The sequence below is a fragment of the Castor canadensis genome, chromosome 17 (assembly GCF_047511655.1).
Source record: "Castor canadensis chromosome 17, mCasCan1.hap1v2, whole genome shotgun sequence".
NCBI lineage: Eukaryota > Metazoa > Chordata > Mammalia > Rodentia > Castoridae > Castor > Castor canadensis.
The window spans coordinates 376,848-394,525 of record NC_133402.1 but is presented as its reverse complement, the minus strand read 5'-3'; the positions used below and the strand labels follow the sequence as shown (position 1 = coordinate 394,525).

Below are 17,678 nucleotides of genomic sequence, written 5' to 3'. Positions count from 1 at the left end.
GGAGTGATCTGGGTATGTGACTGAATGAGAGGGACTGTAGCCGATCTTCATCCTGGTACAAATCCCAAATTCCTGAGTATGGTGTGTTTAACTACATGGTATAAAATAAAGCAAGCTTCCTCCTACCACCTTATGAACCTAACAGAGAAACTTCCCAATAACTAAGCACAGAAAGGGAGGAAGACCAAGCACAGTGCAGGGTGTCACCTGGGGGTGAGAAAAGATGGGTCACTGCAGTCCAGCTCCCCGTTGCAGAAGGTCTCTGGGGACAGTTCCACTTCACTGCCCTCACCATAGTCCTCAAAATGCTCTTCACTGCCAATCACCATGACGACAGTTTGACCACGGGGATGAGATCTGCAAGACACAGAAGTGTGTGGACCATGCCACAAGGTCAGAGTCAAACTGCTAGAAAAGCCCAACACATAGGAAATAACATCATTCTGAAGAGGCTGCTCCTCTCAGAAAAGGAGAGTCAATGGGGTGATGAGTGCCCATGCCAGGAGCAGTCAGCAGGGCCAGGAAGGCCTATGCACTTGTTCTAACCATGTAGCACTCAACAGGGCTGGAAGATCCAGTTTAACTACATGTGAAAGCCCAGGGGATTAGGGTGAGCCATGCCTTAAAACATGGCTTTTAATAAAAAGAGAGTGTGACTTGCAGACCAAGAATATTAAATGGAAAATTCCAGACCAAAACAATTTATAAGTTTTTAAGTAGCCTAGGATTTTAAGGGGTTTTTATTTGTTCATTTGTTTTTGTGCAGTGCTCAGGATGGAACCCAGACTTGTGTATGGTAGGCAAGTGCTCTACCACTGAGCCACACACCCCAGCCCAACAGTTTTAAATACCTTTTATTACAGTATATTGTTATAATTATTCTACTTATTATGAGTCATTCGTTATTTATTTACTGGGGCTTGAACTCAGGGCCTTCATCTTGAGCCACTTCACTAGCATTATTTTTGTGAGAGGTTTTCTGAGATAGGGTCTCGTGTTCTATTTGCCCACAATCCTCCTGATCTCTGCCTCCTGAGTAGCTAGGATTACAGGTGTGAGCCACTGGTGCCCAGATATATTTTTTTTTCTTTTTGGTGGCACTGGAGTTTGAACTCAGGACTTCACGCTTGCTAGGCTAGCTTGAGTCATTGTTGTTAATCTCTTACTGAGCCTAATGGTTTCAGGTACTCTTCTGGGGGTCTTGGAACATATCCCCTGTAATCCAGTAACTTGGTACATTCTCAAAATGTTCCTAAAACACTAAAATGGGGGTGATCTCATCATTTCACTGTTCTAACAGTATTTCCAAATCGGCTGTTACCTGTCTGTAATCATTTCTCATCTTACACAGTAACCGGAAGAAATGATTCCTTTGGACTCTATTTTCTGTTTCTTAAGATTAGGTGCTCATTTTATCAACATGCCCAGAGCCTATGAGAGAAAATTTCCTTGAGAAGGGGAGAAACTACTATTGAGAAGAACTTGGGAGGCCCCTCCCTGCCACCCCACAGCAAGGTCACCATGAGGCCATGAAGACCTGTTCTTCCCTCAGAAAGGTGAAAGGGTCTAGATGCTCGACTCCTCTTCCTCTGCCCACTCCACCTCCTGCATCTGAGAGCAGACTTGACCATGTGCATTATCTGGGGACCAAGAGGCCCAAACTATATGGTGAAGTTACATAACCAATGTCCCAACAGGGAGCACCCCACTCCCAAACACTTCCTTTGCCAAGCCCACAGAAAGCACAGTGACATCAGCTTAAGGATCAACCAGATACCTGTCACTAATATGCATCTCAAAATATCTGCCCCCCCAAAAGCTTCAGAGTTCTCAAAAGACACTGAGAAAACTGACCAATGGTCAGCAACTCTGGAGGGGAAGTGACTGCTAGTGCGGCCTAACAGCCCAAGGCTGGAAACATCCCCCAAACAACCACACCCCTAGTGACTTCCCAGATCTGATTGTGTGTCTCAAATTAAACTTAAATAGAATTTAGCTTAACTTTAAAAATACTCACCCTTTCCTGCCTCCTGGCCACCAGGCGTGAACTGCTCTGCTCTGCCATGCCCTTCCTGCCATGGTGGACAGACACCTCTGAAACCTTTACACAACTAGTTCCTCATGGACAGCCAGGCTCAGAGACATCAAGTGACTCTATGAAGGCAAGGCAGCCATGTCTGTGACATGATTGGAATTCAAAATAAGGCTCTGACAATCTGCAACTGAGTTATGATGCTGCCCATCTTAACTATGAAGAAACTGAAGTTCTTAATCAGGAGGAAACGGAATGGTCATATCTAACCCACAAACTAATAAAACTACTAAAGATTTTTAAAAAATAAACATTTGAATGGAAGTCATGGGCAAAGGTAGCTCTCTACACCCTCACACTTCATGATAATGGCACTATTTCCTCCTACCCTTTTCATTACAAGCCACACGTGGCAGGTGTCACTTCCTATTCCTTTTCCACATGTACAGGAACTGGTGGACCTGGAAGGCATGTCTTTGGGCCCCACGTGGGCCTGCCTCAGTCCCACCCAGATGCATTGGTCTGTGTCTCCACCACAACCACACCCATACACACCAATCAAAGTGGAGACCCAAATAAATGGAGAGGTGCCACATTCAGAGACTGGAAACTCAATACTCTGAAAATGTTGATTCTCCCCCAAAAGAATACACAGAGTCAATACAATACAAATCAAATCTCAGATTTTTTTCTTTTCTTTCTATAATCCGATTCTGAAATCCACACAGATATGCAAAGGGCCAAAAGATAGCAAAGCAACCTTGAAGAATGAGGGCGGAAGACATATCAGTAGACAGCATGATGTGTGGCATGCTGGGAGAGAGACAGGGTGGACAGGGACCAGCATACCCACTCAGGAAGAGAGATGCGGTGGTGCAGGCCAAGAATGGACAGGGCTCTTTGATCTTGGCAGCTGACACACCATCCAGACTAATGAAGACCTGGAAACTTAAGGGCCACACAGCCATAGCTACAGCCACACCAGCAAGCACCAGAAGCTCCTAGGAGGCCAGGGTAATGCTTGTGGCATGCATCACCACAGGGTCAGTTTCAACTAATATCACCCAACTTTAGCAAAGTTGGTATGAGGCATTACAACTTAAAGAGGAACCAGAGCTTCTGCCCAACTGTCAACCTTAATAAACAGTGGATGCTGGTCAGTGGGAAGGCTGGGTAAATGCTGCCAAAAACAAGACTAGAGTGGACCCCATCATTGATGTGGTGCTATTGGGCTACTACGAAGTACTAGGGAAGGAAAAACTTGCATCATGAGGGCCAAGAGCTGAGGGTGTCGGGGATGGCAAAGTGGATCAAGTGGTAGAGTGCCTGCCTAGCAAGTGTGAAGTCCTGAGGTCAAGCCCCAGTATCACAAAAAAAAAAAAAAAAGGTTAAGAGTAGGGTGGGTATCTGTGTCCTGGTGGCTTGAAGTCACACAGAGGGAGGTTCATTAAACCTATACTAAGAATTTCTTAAAAACAAAACAAAACAAAACAAAAAGAACGCACTGGGTCCAGAGAAGCTCTCCTCACAAATACCACCTTCACTCCCAACACCCAGGAGAGGGGAACTGGAGGAGCCAAGTCCATGAGACATCAATCTGGGAAAAAAATGATCCCTACCTTACACTACATACAAAAACCAGTTACATAGAAACTGTTTTTGTTTTTTGGTTTTTTTTGGCAGCCTGGGGTTTGAACTCGGGGCCTCACACTTGCCAAGTAAGCACTCTTACCACTTGAGCCACTCTACCAGCCCCTGAAAATGGAAGATTTTTAAAAGGAAAGCAGAAGTCTGCTGACCCCTGCAACAAACAAACAGGCAAAGACTTGGAAAAGCACTTCATGGAAGAGGAGCTCCAAGTGAGCTCCTCAGCTTTCAGAAACCTGGGAAATGCCAGTGAGAACTACTCTGCACCAGAGCTACAGGCCCACCAAAGAGTGAGCACGAGCAAGCAGACCACCCAAGTGCCACCAAGCAGAGGAGCAATGAAATCCCAGAGACAGCTGGAAGGAATGAACCTTCTGTAACTGCCAAGGAACCAAGTAACTCTTGGTGGAAAAGAGGGGGTTGAGCTCAGGTCTTTGCACTTGGCTAGGTAGGTGCTGTACCACTTGAGCAACATCCCCAGTCCGTTTTGCTTTAGTTGCTTTTGAGATAAGTTCTTGCTTTATGCCCAGGCAGGCCTGGATGGCAGTCTTCCTGTTTATGCTTCCTGCACAACTGGGATGACAAGTGCAAAACAAGCCCTCCCAAACTCTGCCTCCCAAAGGCATGAGCTAGGGTTAAAGGCCTGAGCCAATAAACTGAGGAGCTTTTAAAGCTGCAGGTATGTGCTCAATTCCCAGGAACATACCAGGCCACTAAGAAACATGTCTGTAACAGTTTTATTCTAAAAAACAAAAAAGGTAAGCTACCTAAATGCCTGCTGACAGAATAAATTAAAAAGTTATGAAATATTTGTAATAGGACACTATGAAAATAAATAAATTACAACTACACACAAAAGTATGAATGAACCTCATAATCACAGTATTAAGTTAAAGAACCCTGGTGCTAAAAGGGTACCTACTGTGTGACCACACTTACGTGAGACAAATCCACACTGCCCTAGGAAGGCTGTCCCCAAAGAGGCACAAGGGGCACTGTGGTGCAGATGTGTTTTTTTCCACCTGACAGCCAATGTAGTAGGGTGGTCAGTGTGAAGAGCTAGCTGGTGCTAGTTGTGTACTTACACTGCAAATACTTATGACACTTGGAGCTGTGTTATGTACACTGAAGAATAAAAAGCCAAAAACTGAGGGGCAAACCAAAAATGAACTAAAAGAAACAAAATTAAAACATTTCTCTTTTTGGTGCTTTCATTATTTTTCTAATAGACTATACTACTCCTACTTATTTTCCTGCATAGCTGGGATGACAGGTGCACCACCTCACCCAGTTTTTTTTTTTTTAATTGGTTGAGATAGAGGTCTCACAGACTTTCTTGCAAAAGCTGGCCTCGAACTGTGATCCTCCCAATCTCTGCCTCCCAAGTAGCTAGGATTACAGGCATGAGCAACCACACCCGGCAAATAAAAACACTTCTAAGTCTGCTAAGCCCAGTGACTTCTAGGACAGTTCAGGGAGGGAACGAAAGCTGTCACTTGGATCTGTGTGGCTGACTCTTCCTTCTCCAACCACCCTCAATAAGCTTCCCTTAGACCAGGGGGAGAAAGACACACTGGGTGCCACAGGGAAATAAGAACAGGTGTTCTGTACAGGGTGCTGCAAAGAAATGCATTAACTATCCTGTCTTCCAGGCCTGGCTTCAAGAACTGTGCAGACAAAACCCAGAAGACTGAGTTAAAGCTTGTCTCTTATAATTTCTATCTTTTTTTTTTTAGTGGTACTGGGGTTTGAACTCCAGGCCTCACACTTGCTAGGCAAGCACTCTACCACTTGAGCCATTCTGCCAACCCATAATTTCTATCTCAATAGCCAAAGACATTGTGCCACATGAAAACCAGGGTAGTCACTGTCAGAAGGAGCATTCATCTCTTAAAGGGATGTCAGGTAGGTGGGAGTCTTCACAGGCAGGTATGGCTCTGCAGGTAGGTATAGCTCCACAAGGGGAGAGGCAGTAAGGCAGATGCTAAAGTCCAGACCCCAGACAGTGCAGATCCAGGAAGTACACCAGGGGGCCACTGTGGTACAGACCTTCCAGGAAGCAGCAGCAATGCACCATGGTCAGGCTCCTCCATGACGTCCAGGCACTCAGAGGGCACAGCTGAGCCACCTGCACTGTCAGCATCCCCCTCAGGCTGCAGCTCAGGATGCACAAGGGTGCTGGTGTCCTCATCTGTGAAGGTCTCACACTCGCTGTAGGTGCTCTCAGAGCCCATGTACGCACTGTCTGTCACCTCGTTGGCCTAGGAGAGACCATCAACAGTCAGTCCAGGCTGCAGAGGCTGTGCTGCAGATGGGGCATGGTGCCAGCAAATTTCAACCCTATCTCTAAAGAGAAATGTTAACTTATGAAATAGGATCTTTTTTTTTTTTTTTTTTGCTTTTTTGTTTTTTTGGTACCCCATGATATTTTTTAAATGAAAAAGAAGCATACATACACAAAAAAACACCAGATAAAAATATATGGAGTCAAGTTGGGCATGGTGGTATACACCTATAATCCCAGGACTCAAGAAGCCAAGACAGGAGGATCATGAGTTTGAGGACAGCTTATACATAGCAAATTCCAGGCTAGCCTGGGCTACCATAGAGAGACCCTGCCTCAAAACACAAACATGGAGTTCTTTTCTTTCTTTCTTTCTTTCTTTTTTTTTTTTTGTGGTATTGGGGCTTAAACTCAGGGCTTCGTGCATGCTAGGCACGCACTCTTCCACTTTGAGCCAAGCCTCCAGCCCAGACCAGTCACTTTTACAGTCAGTTAAGTAATCATGCCTAAAAGATACAAAGCATCCCAAAATCACATATTGGGGGGAGACACTGCTGTGACTTCTTTTGTGGCTTCCACTGTGGGAATAATTTATAGCCAAGGAATTAACATCCAATGGTGTAAGAATGTGCTTGTTTACATTAAAAAGTCACCATCTACAGCTATGTTGTGTGTTCAGGCTATTGCTTTGAAATTAAAAGTTAAGACCTAAGTTTCAAATGTTCTTATCAATCTTCTAGCCAATTTTGTTGACTGGCCAAATGTCTACTTTCTCACTAGACATATCTTTGTTTTTACTCCTTTCTTAAGTATGTCCTTTTTTTTTTTTTTTCAGTACTAGAGTTTGAACTCAGGGCTTTGCACTTGTTAGGCAGGTGTTCTACCACTTGAACCACACCTCCAATTCTCTTTGTTTTTACTTTTATGTACTCAGAACATGGTACAGGGCCCAGCATTTGGTAGACTGTACAAATTAACTTAAAATTAAAGAATCTTTAAACAGGAAACTTTCCGTTTATAATTTCAATTTTCAATACAATGAAGTTGTAGGACAAGAAAAGGAGTCCACATTTCATGCTCATATGATTCTGTGGTTAACAATTCACAAAGAAGGTTTCAGAAAAGTTGCAGTTCTAGCAGGATAAAGATACCCTTTGTCCTCTGGGTTTGCTATCACATGGAATGTGAGGACATCCTGAACCCACCCAAGCCTTCCTCCAAGCCTCATCTAAAGGGACTAAGGTCTGAGCAGCACTGCTGAGGAGAAACCAGCTCCATCCTGAAGCACCACTGACAACTGTATGACCTCAGACATGTGACTCGACCCTGAAAGGTTCATCTATAAAAGGAGCTATAAATGTAGAACTTACAAGGCAGTGGCCTTGTGGATCCAGGGGATGACAGGCAGGTTCTCTTCAGGGTGTAGAAACAAGATTGTGGGGTATACATCTCTCTGGAGGGTAGAAAAACCCTGTCCACTTAGCCCACAGAAGCTGGAATAACACAGACTACAAGATTTGGGTGTCTAATCATATCACTCAAGGTTTCAAGAGAAAACTCAATTTTCCCTAGAATCTAAGGAACTCTTTTTTTTTTTCTTTTGGTGGTACTAGGGTTTGAACTCAGGGCCTTGTACTTGCTAGGCAGGCACTCTACCATTTGTGTCACACACCCCAGCAAATCTAAGAAGTTCATAATAACTAAGTAATCCATAGAAACCATATACTTCAAAACCTGAAGCCAGCAAGCCACTTCAACAGGTCCAGCTCCAGTTTTATCCATCTTCTGAGTGAGACAGGCCAGGACTCCACCCACAGTAGGACTGCATCTGGGCTGCCTGTGGGAGGTCAGGACAGAGAGGCCAGAAAAGTAGGAAGGCCCAGGCATCTCTGCAGGGCTGGGCCCTTGGAGGATGGCACCACAGCACAAAACAAAAGACCCCAGACTTCTGATGTTACATGAGGGGAGGATGCTAATGACCTCAACAGAACTGCACACTCCCAGAGGGTGTGCTCCCAAAAGACAGTTATAAAACTCACTTGGGGACATTAAGAAACCCTTCACAGACTTCTGGAGAGTGATCACTAACAAGGACCAAGCTCAGCTCTTCAGTAGATAGCCAGATACTTCTAAATGAATGTTGCTCTTAACTGGAGATGATGGTGTATGGAGAGTTCAAATGCAAAAGTAGTAAGACCCTACTTCAAAAACAAAACAAATGCCTAGCAAGGGCAAGACCCTGAGTTCAAACCCCAGTAATGCTTGCCTAGCACACACAAGCTCTGGGGGAGGAAGGGAAGGAGAGAGAGAGAGAATGCTGCTCTGGTCCATAAGGATGGGCCCATGGAAACCCTGCTTACACTAGACCCTCACCAGCAGAGTGACAAGACTCTAGGCATAGTTCTTCTAAAGACCTTCAGAGCATGTTTCCTGCACACAACATAACTTGACCCCGAAGCAGTGTTTTTAAAAAGCCAACCACCTTATTTCTGACAGGTACCCACTGCTTCTCCCTGGCCATGTGGACCCTGGGATTCCAATGGCAGCTCAGGCCTTTACACTAACACACCAGTTTTCTCTCTCAAATGCAGCTCTAATAACCCAGCTGAGCACTTCGAACTCCAGGACAGAAAAGTTCAGGCTGGAGTCTGCTCCTTTACAGAGCTCCTACCCTCATGGGCAGAGGTTGGGGGCTACAGCTTAACCTACCCTGAAGCTTAGACAAGGTCACTCAAGATAGAAATAACTTTCTTCCAACAGGAAGATGAAGAAGAAAATGCAGTACCAACTCCAAGTCCAGGTAAAAGGAGCAGGGGGGGGCCTGAGCAGCATCCCCACCTGTAACATAGCACCAGGAGGCCAGCTGCTTGCCCCAGCCTCAACTCCTCACCTCTAAAGCAATGGTCCCATTCAAACACTACAGAGTGACTAAAGCACTCCAAGTCACACAGGGGTGAATACAGTTAGCACTCACCCCTTTAGTCGCTCCAAACTATCAACAAATAGGGTTGTGAAGGTCCTGTCTCCACAGCACTGTTGTAGGCACTTCCTAGCGAAGTGCAGGGCAGTAAAAGACTCCTACTCAGAACCATGAAGTCCCAGGTCGCAACTGGGTTGCAACTTCACAGATGTAACCGTGAAGGCAGAAGTCCCCTTGGTGTGGCCCGAGCCTGTCATGGAGGCTCAAGTGCTGGAAGGATAAGCACTCATTGCACAGGTGCTGCCTGCCTGCTTAATCCTAAGCCAGTCTTCAGCCAGCTACTATTGAGTAAGGTGCCCTTTAAAGTGCCAGTGAGCCAGGTAGCAAAATTTGTTTTCCTGTGTCCTTTCAAGAGAGGCACAAAACCACCTTGGAGCACAGTGCTCACCTACAGTCTACTGATAGAATGCATGCGCAGCTGATCCTTTGGGCTATATCTGCTAGCCAGCCAGAATCCACCTTTGCCCAGAAGCCAAGTCTGCACTGCCAACTTGTAATTTTTTTTTTTTTTTTACCAATTACCAATGTTAGGATGAACTTGCTTAGAAGACAAGCACCAGTGGTTCAGCTACTTAGGAGACTAAGATTGGGAGGATCTCAGTTTAAGGCCAGCCCAGGCAAATAGCTCAAGAGATCCCATCTCCAAAATACCAGAACAAAATGGACTAGAGGTGTGTGGCTCAAGCAGTAGAGTGCCTGCTTTCTGAGCACCTGTTTTACAAGCATGAAACCCTGAATTCAAATCCAAGTCCCACCAAAAAATAAATATGAACTCACTTGAGAATCAAAAAACATCTTAGAAAACTTGATCATGTATTAATGCTACATTCACTAGCTAACACATCATCTAAATTGCCAAGGGACGGACAAGGCCTGTATCCAGGTTACCAAGTGTGACCAATACTGCCTAATAGCTCCCAAAATCCAGGTCACGGCTCCTTCTCCCCTGAACTCTTCTCCTTCACAGGAAACCAGTTCTGGACACAGTGTGAGTTCGTGTCTCCTCTTACCCTCAGATGCCAGCTGAGCTCCCTTACAGGCCTGGCTCTGCAGGCAAGTTCTGCAAAAGATGTGCTGCTGGAGCCGGCCTCCCCATTGTATCTCCCAAGTCCACCAAATCGCTGGCTTCTCTCAACTGACAACGTTGCCTTCTTATTTGTTAGTCACACTGGAGCTTCTGAAACCCTGTGTGCCCATCTGAAGTCACATCACTGCCTGGGAGAAAGTTTAACCTGCTCTCAGACTCGCTCTGGTAAACCTCCCACTAGTGCTGCTCAGGGAGGGAAAGGCTTAAAGTTCAGGAAGAGTCCTTGCTGGCTTTAACAAACAGCCACGGCTCAAAACAGAGCAGCTTTGTTGTACAATATATAACCTTTCTGATAACATTTCATATAAAAGACACATTTGCCATCATTTTACTAAAGCGGACTTTTCTCCAGAGCCCAGCAGTGGGAGAAGGGAGGAGGCACACAGAAAGCACAGCGGGTACAATTCTGAGACGACTTATCTGTCTTGTTTTGCCTGTTCTGTGACTTCCCACTGCCTTCCAGAAGTGATAAATGAGCTCCACCCCATGCATCTCCATCCTCCCTGCACCTGCTCTGATTCTTAAGGCAAGCTTTCTTCTCACAACCATTCCTGTGAATGTCAACAGTAAATCCTAACCCAGCCCCCCAACTCTTCCCCTCTCACTTGAGACACATCAGCAACTTTCTCCTATGACAAACTACAAGCCTAATGGTCCTCAGGAAAGCAGCAGAAGCCAGGAAGCTGCTGGGAGGCTTTGGAAGGGAATACAGTCCCTGGAACTAACTGCTCACACAGTAACTGCTTGACTATTAATGCTACCATGGTAACTATCTGCTCATGCCCTTGTCCAGCATAAGTCTTGAACACCCACCATTCCCAGACAGAAAACATAGGTGTGATGGGAAACACTTTCAGAAAATCATGAAAGGTCATTCACTTCTGAAGATCACAGGTGGAAGGGCTCCAAACGCAGTCCTTAGATATAACACACATATTCATCACTCATAAAAGCACATTAGACTTTTTAAGACTACATGATGTATAAGTTTTTTTTTTATTTAAAGAGAGCAATCTTTTTGTAAATAGTATCTAGTTCCACTTTTCTGAAAATTACATCTAAATCCTTAAAAAAGCAAGATAAGAAAGAGAATCGGTCTGGGAAGGGGCATCCCGTGAGTGTAGCTCTGTGACACTGTGGAAAGGCAGAACCACAGACTCAAAAACGATCAGGGACTGCCAGCGGCTGGGGGAAAGAAGGTTGAATAATGGAGTACAGGGGGCTTCTTGGGTGAGAAAAGATGGTCTGTGACACTGCCTTGGAGATGTCCTCACACGTCTGTCAGAACCACAGAATGCACAGCACCAACAGGGAGTCCTAGGTATGTTGTGGACTATGGTCAGCATGAAGTATCACAGGTCATTGCTGAGACCCTGTACCCACCAGTACAAGGTGCTCATAATGGAGTCACTGGAGTCGGGGTGTATGTGGACCCTCTATTTGCTCCATAAACCTAAACCTAGTTGTTCTGTAAACCTAAAACTGCTGCAAAATATGAAGTGTGTCAATTTTTTTCAAAAGGTAACAAAAACTTAGAAATATTTCCTCCATCTAAAAGAGTAATCAGGATCTAAAAACCTGACAAGTGTTCCTGCCTCACATTCAGGTTACATGCAAGATAGTGCAGCAAGGTGTGGCCAATCAGGCCCCAAGGCAGGGCTCAGGCCCAGCTGGTACTTCGGGACAGAGCTATGAAGGGTGACCTGTCACGCCTAGGTGGCCAGAGGTCTGTGTGGGCCACAGTAATAGACTATCAGCCAGGATATGAGCCTGGCTACCTGAGGAGTGACGGACCTGGAACCGCTTCCCAGAGCAAGAACAGGAAGTGCATGGATAGCAGTGGAAGCTGGAGTCCCATGCATGCAGGTCCTCAGAAGCTTTGTGGATATTACTGAGTCAGTGCCTCACATGACAAAGGAGCTGGGGCTCTAAGGACTGAAGTGATGAACCAAATGTCCCACTGGCTCATGGCTCAGCCCTACTCCCCAAGCCTTTAGCCCTCAGCAGAGGACTGACCAGGACTGGTGGTGCTGCTTCTGCCTTCTCAGCAGCCCCAGCAGTCAGGTACAACTCCAGGTAGTTTGTTTTTGAGACAGTCTCATCGTGTTGCCCAGGCTGCCTTGCAACTCTCGGGCTCAAGTGATCCTTCTGCCTCAGCCTCAGCCGCTGGGATCACAAGGCTTCATGTATTTTGTAAAGAAAACATTCCAGATTTAGTCACACGGCTCCTGAGCACAGTTAAAGTGGTCTATCTTCCTCAGGTATGACTTTCTCCTGAGCTATGGTGACAAGGGACCCACAATTATAAGAAACACATCACTGTGACAACCCTCTGGGAGCAGGGGATGGAAGACAGCAAGGCAGGAAACAAGGGTTAACCAAGTGTCCTCAAAATACAGAAGACAGTTTGAAAGTTCATAAAAGTAAACTATGAGTCTTCTGCTCTGCCCTTACCTGGCAGAAGGCAACCACAATGTCATCACAGAGTCCTAACTGCCCACCAACCTCTGGCTCCACAACAGGCCCCTGGGAAGACTCCTGCCAAATCATGGAGTATGCAGGCCCCAATTCCACCCCCAACCATGCCCCTGAAGGTAGCCCGGGGAGCAGACATCTGCAGGCCTCCTGACACAGCCAAGATACATCAGAGCCCAGAGCCCACCACCCAGACACCCCAGTGACACATACAGTGTGGGAGGTGAGCCCCCTTCTCTTCACACTGTCTCTGTGAAAGCAGCTGCAGTGGCTCAGGAAGCAGGAGCTCAACAAGAGAGGAAGAGACAGAGGTCAGGCTCAGGGGGAGAGCACTTGCCTCATAGGTGACGAACTCATCGAAATCATCAGCGCAGGCAGGGTGGTCCTCATCCTGGGCAGGTGCCACACTGTATAGCTGGCTGTCAGGATCTGCAGAGAGAAGACCCAGTGCTCAGCAGGCCATCTGGAGCTGCCCAGAGAGGTCAAAGGTAAACCTATAGATGCACAACTGGGGCTCTGTGAAAAGGATGCCTCTTGGGTTGGGCTACTGTGGGAGGAGGGAGGGCCTAGAGGTCACTGCAATTGGAGGGGGTAGAGGGATCAAAACCAAACAGTGAGCCTTGAAAGCTACATCCCTGGGAAAACAATGTTTCTTGCCAGAATGCTGAGGAGGTGGTGTAGAGGCAGAATAAAATCTTTATTGCTTAAAAAGCTCCAAACAACATTGTAAAAGAAAAAAGAACCAGGCAGCTTTTAATTTTTCTCTTTTTTTTACTATCTGATACAGTATTTTTTTTTAAATAATAAAGCACCATCTCCTTGCAATGGACAGACTGAATTCTGACTCAGTGGTAGACATCACTTCTCAAACACCCTGACCTCCCAGAGTACCTGCCATTTCCCTCTGTAGGAAAAGGCACCAATCTCTGTGGTCTCCTGGCAATATTCAGAGGCATAAACCCATGGCAAGGGGCACACAAGTGACACGTTACATCTCCTGATGTCCACTACAAATGCAGTTACTTACATGAAATACACACTACTTACAGCAGCAGTTACTTATTCAGTGTTTTTAACGTAATCATTCTAGCATGAGTCACTGGATTAAAAGGTAGAGTCGCCATCTCCTGAGTGCAAAGTGGAACAGCAGCCTTCCCCAGATGCTCCCAGGGAAGCACTTTAGAAAGGTCTGGATTCATCCAGCTTGGCCATCAGAGACCAGAAGATTCCTGTTGTGTGATCTAATCAGCATGAGGAAAACATCCTAGCATGTTCCGAGGATCAGTCACTAAGAGATCCGGGTAACTGGAGACAGGACACATGGGAAAGTAAGGATGGGCATCCAAGGAACCTCATCACCAGGCAGACAGGGCACCTGCTACTTCATTCAGTTTCTAGATTTCTCTCAATTTAAATGGAATAATAATTTCTTCTGACAACTGTGCAAATGCAAACATTTATTGCATATAGATGGTAATGCAATAATGCTCTCCTTTGTGGCTTTTGTTTTACGAATCACGGGGTTTTTGCACAGCTGAATGCAGTGTGACTGAATGGGAATGTGACTTGAACATCTGGGTGGTCTGGGCCCTAGCCAGAGTGAGGGAGCCTCAAGCCCAGCCTCACCTGGCCCATCAGGTAGACCTGACCCCAGCCCTCACCAATCAGGCTCCAGTCCTAGTATCAGTCTGGTGCATGAGAACTGCAGCAAAGTATGCTTATTCTAATGCAGGCCAGGCATTGCTATAGCCAGAAACTTCTGGATTCTGGAGCAGAGTAAAGGAGGACCCCCTCATCCCAGAGCAGCCAGACTGAGGTGAATGTTTCCTAAAGGGCTACAACTGTTTCTGCCAGGTTCTTCCACTACCAGATGCTAACACATTTGCTGTGCTTCCAAAACTGAAACTCAAAACTTGAAACTTTTAAAACATAGTCAAGAGTGTTAGATACTTGGACTTGCTAAAACACCATGAACAACAATGTAAGAGCATTGCCCACCTCCACCTCCACCCACAGGTGCCAGTGACTCATATCTGTAATCTTAGCTACTCAGGAGGCAGAGATCAGGAGGTTCATGGTTCAAAGCCAGCCCAGGCAAATAGTTCAAGAGACCCTATCTCAAAAAACCCATCACAAAAAAGGGCTGGTGGAGTGGCTCAAGGTGTATGCCTGATATATATTTAAAAAAAAAAAGGCATGCCCCATGTGGTAGAGCCCAAAGAGGGAGATGGGAACATAGCAGACATGCTTATATTCTTGACAAGAACTAAGTATGATTCTTGTGTTTGTCTTCTCTATAAGAACCAAAGTAAGGGCTGGTGGAGTGGCTCAAGTAGTAGAGCACCTGCTTAGCAAATGTGAGGCCAAGTTCATACCCCAGTATCAATGCCCCCCCCCAAAAAAAGAGGAACCAAAACAATTTTCAATTAGATGGAAATTTTTGTCCTTTCAGAGCTGAGAGGTACATGAGCCAGAACCCTGGCCTATTTGTAACAGCTCCCTTTCTCTGTCTCATTCTATTTCTGAAATAGGGCCTGTAGCTATGACAGTAAAAATCTTGCTCTTCCAAACTAACTGGGTCAGTATTACCATGCTGCTTATGGTGACACTGCCCAATGTCAAGTGCATCTGACAAGCGAGACATGCTGTGTGCAGCTGCAATAGCACAATGCAGCTGAGGCATGAACTGAACATCAGTGGAAAATGCAGCTCAGGTAAGCATGTTATCCTTTCTCCTAATTGCTATGAAATACTTTCAAAGTCATTTCACTCTAGCCTGTGCCACCTCCACTAGCCTGTTTAAGCCCTCATCACTGCAGCCTCCTCACAGCCCATCTGCCCAAAGACCCTGCCGAAGGGCCCAGACCACCTGCTCTCCTGAGTAGGTCTCTCTCAACACCTCCCTATGCTCATGGTCCCTACCTTTCTCTTCCCGACCAGAAGACCATCCTCCAGACCCAGGGGTCTGCTCTGCACAGGATGAACTCAGGGAGGGTGAATCCTGCAATGTCCACCTAATATGCCATCAGTCTGAGACACAAAGATCTGAGAATGCTTCTATTCCAGAATGCTCTTGCCACTGAAGAAACACAGCACCACTCCCTGGAGTATCCAAGCTAATTTTGGGGCTGGTTGAGATGTTTTTATCCTTAAATTAAATCAAAGTGGAAATACTGACAAAAAAGAACACAAAATAATGGTATCAATAGCACCCCAGTGGGACTATTGGCTGTGAGGGAGGCCAGAGGCAGACTTTTGTCCAGGCAGACTACTGGGCTCTGAGCAGTCAGTGTTCCCATCAGTTCTAGAGCTCAGTCTGCCCTCACTGGTGCTGGAATGTAGGGATGAAGTCTGTAGCACTATAGGAACTGCACCATAGGAGGAGAAGCAGAGGGTAGGGCTGGGGAAAGACAGAGGCTGGGTATAGTAGGCAGGCTCTGGGCATACAAAACAGATGCCAAGAGACAGCCAGGCCAGGAAATGGCTCCCATACAGTGATGCAGGAGAGCAGGCTGTGATGAAACAGAATAACCTGGCCAGTTCACAGCAATCAGTTCCCCCTCCCAGGGCGTACCTGTCAACCCCTGGCAAGGACAGGGGACACCATAGTGACTGCACTATAGTAGCCTCAGAATGCCATGGCAGATTCTGGGAAACAGGCCATTAACTGCCCTCATCAAAGACTGACAAATATCTACATGTTCCTTCAGTCACTAAACCAGACTTAGGGAACCAGGAGATGGCTGGTTTGCCAGCTATCAGCAGCTGGTAAACCCTCCTGAAGACAGACAGAAGCCAACTCCACAGAGAACATGGCAGGCTGAGGACTAGACAACTCTATGACAGCAGGTTTCAGGTCTCACCTGCCCTAGGCAGGAGATTTCAGAACCTAAGGCAGGGGTACCTTCCAAGTCAAGACACCAAAGAGGCCCCATAGCAGAGCACTAGCGATTTCACACAGTAACTGAGGTCCAGTTACTGGTCTAGAGGACCTCACATAGATGTCTCCTGCAAGCCGTTGTGCAGGCTCTTCCCAGCCTCAACCCTGAAGACAGAACTGAGCAGTCAACTACCCAAATCTGAGGATAACTCCAGCTAGACTCCCCCTGACTGGCCATGTCCATGGCCCACGGCTAACAGGATGCTGAGACCCGTGGGCCCACAGGTGCAACCATAGCACCTCCTTGCCACCTCTGGCTACAGGCCCAGGAACAGTCAGTCACATGGTACAGACCAAGTTACGTGTTACATGTCGGACAAGCAGAGAGCAGGCATGGTAACCAGTTACGCTGCCAGGCACGCTGCATGTCTGGCATTTCAGGAACTGGGTTGCTGCTAGCGACGTACATAATGAGAGAGGCAGTTAAGACAAGAGATTACCCATTTTACACAAAATGCAGAGTGACAGCTGTTACATGCTACATGTTGTTTTATTTGTGTATTTGTTTTTGCGGTACTGAGGCTTGAACTCAGGACCTTTACCTAGAGCCACTCCACCACCCCTATTTTTGTGAAGGGTTTTTTTGAGATAGGGTCTCATGAACTATTTGCTGGGGCTGGCTTTGAACCACGATGTTCCTGCTCTCTGCCTCCTGAGTAGCTGGGATTTCAGGCATGAGCCACGGTGCCCAGCTCCACGTTACTTTACATACATGTATCATACATGCCCATGGTGAGACGCTGATGGTGACAAGCAGTCTCAACCACTCTTGCCCCCTAAAGCCTGCTGTCTCATTTCCTGCCCTATTTCCAAATCATTCCCTTGAGTTCCTCGATTCTATTTCCTCCTGAGGTTCTATCGTAGCACATGAGAGACTTAGCACACCATGTCTCATTTTCCCTCTCCCCAGTCTTTCACAATGGTTAAGTCATTCTTTGGTTACATAAATATTCAATTTAATTACTATGACTATGTAAAATGGTGCTCATTACTGGGCTGAGAAGTACACACCCTTTCCCTCCTATTCTACCTTTTTTTTTTTGTGGCACTGGGGCTTGAACTCAGAGCCCCACACTTGCTAGGCAGGTGCTCTACCACATGAGCCACTGTGCCAGCCCTTTTTTGTGTTGGGTATTTTCAAGATAGAGTCTCAAGAAATGTCTGCCTGAGGCTGACTTCTAATTGCGATCCTTCTCATCTCTACCTCTGGAGTAGCTACGATCACAGGCGTGA

General features: G+C 46.4%; 1 protein-coding gene across 5 annotated transcripts in view; it reads right to left on the bottom strand.

The window, feature by feature from the left end:
- The window catches only part of Rab11fip3 (RAB11 family interacting protein 3), a 71,332-nt gene that overhangs the window by 19,875 nt on the left and 33,779 nt on the right, over positions 1-17,678 (bottom strand). For 4 of the 5 annotated variants that reach the window (XM_074059789.1, XM_020176723.2, XM_020176731.2 and 1 more), the window contains exons 3-5: positions 12,843-12,934; positions 5,729-5,940; positions 208-357 (exon numbers count right to left, since the gene is read on the bottom strand). In XM_074059789.1, coding sequence (XP_073915890.1) covers positions 208-357; positions 5,729-5,940; positions 12,843-12,934 — 454 coding nt within the window. The remainder of the gene's footprint in view (positions 1-207; positions 358-5,728; positions 5,941-12,842; positions 12,935-17,678) is intronic. The other variant, XM_074059791.1, reaches the window with a different exon arrangement.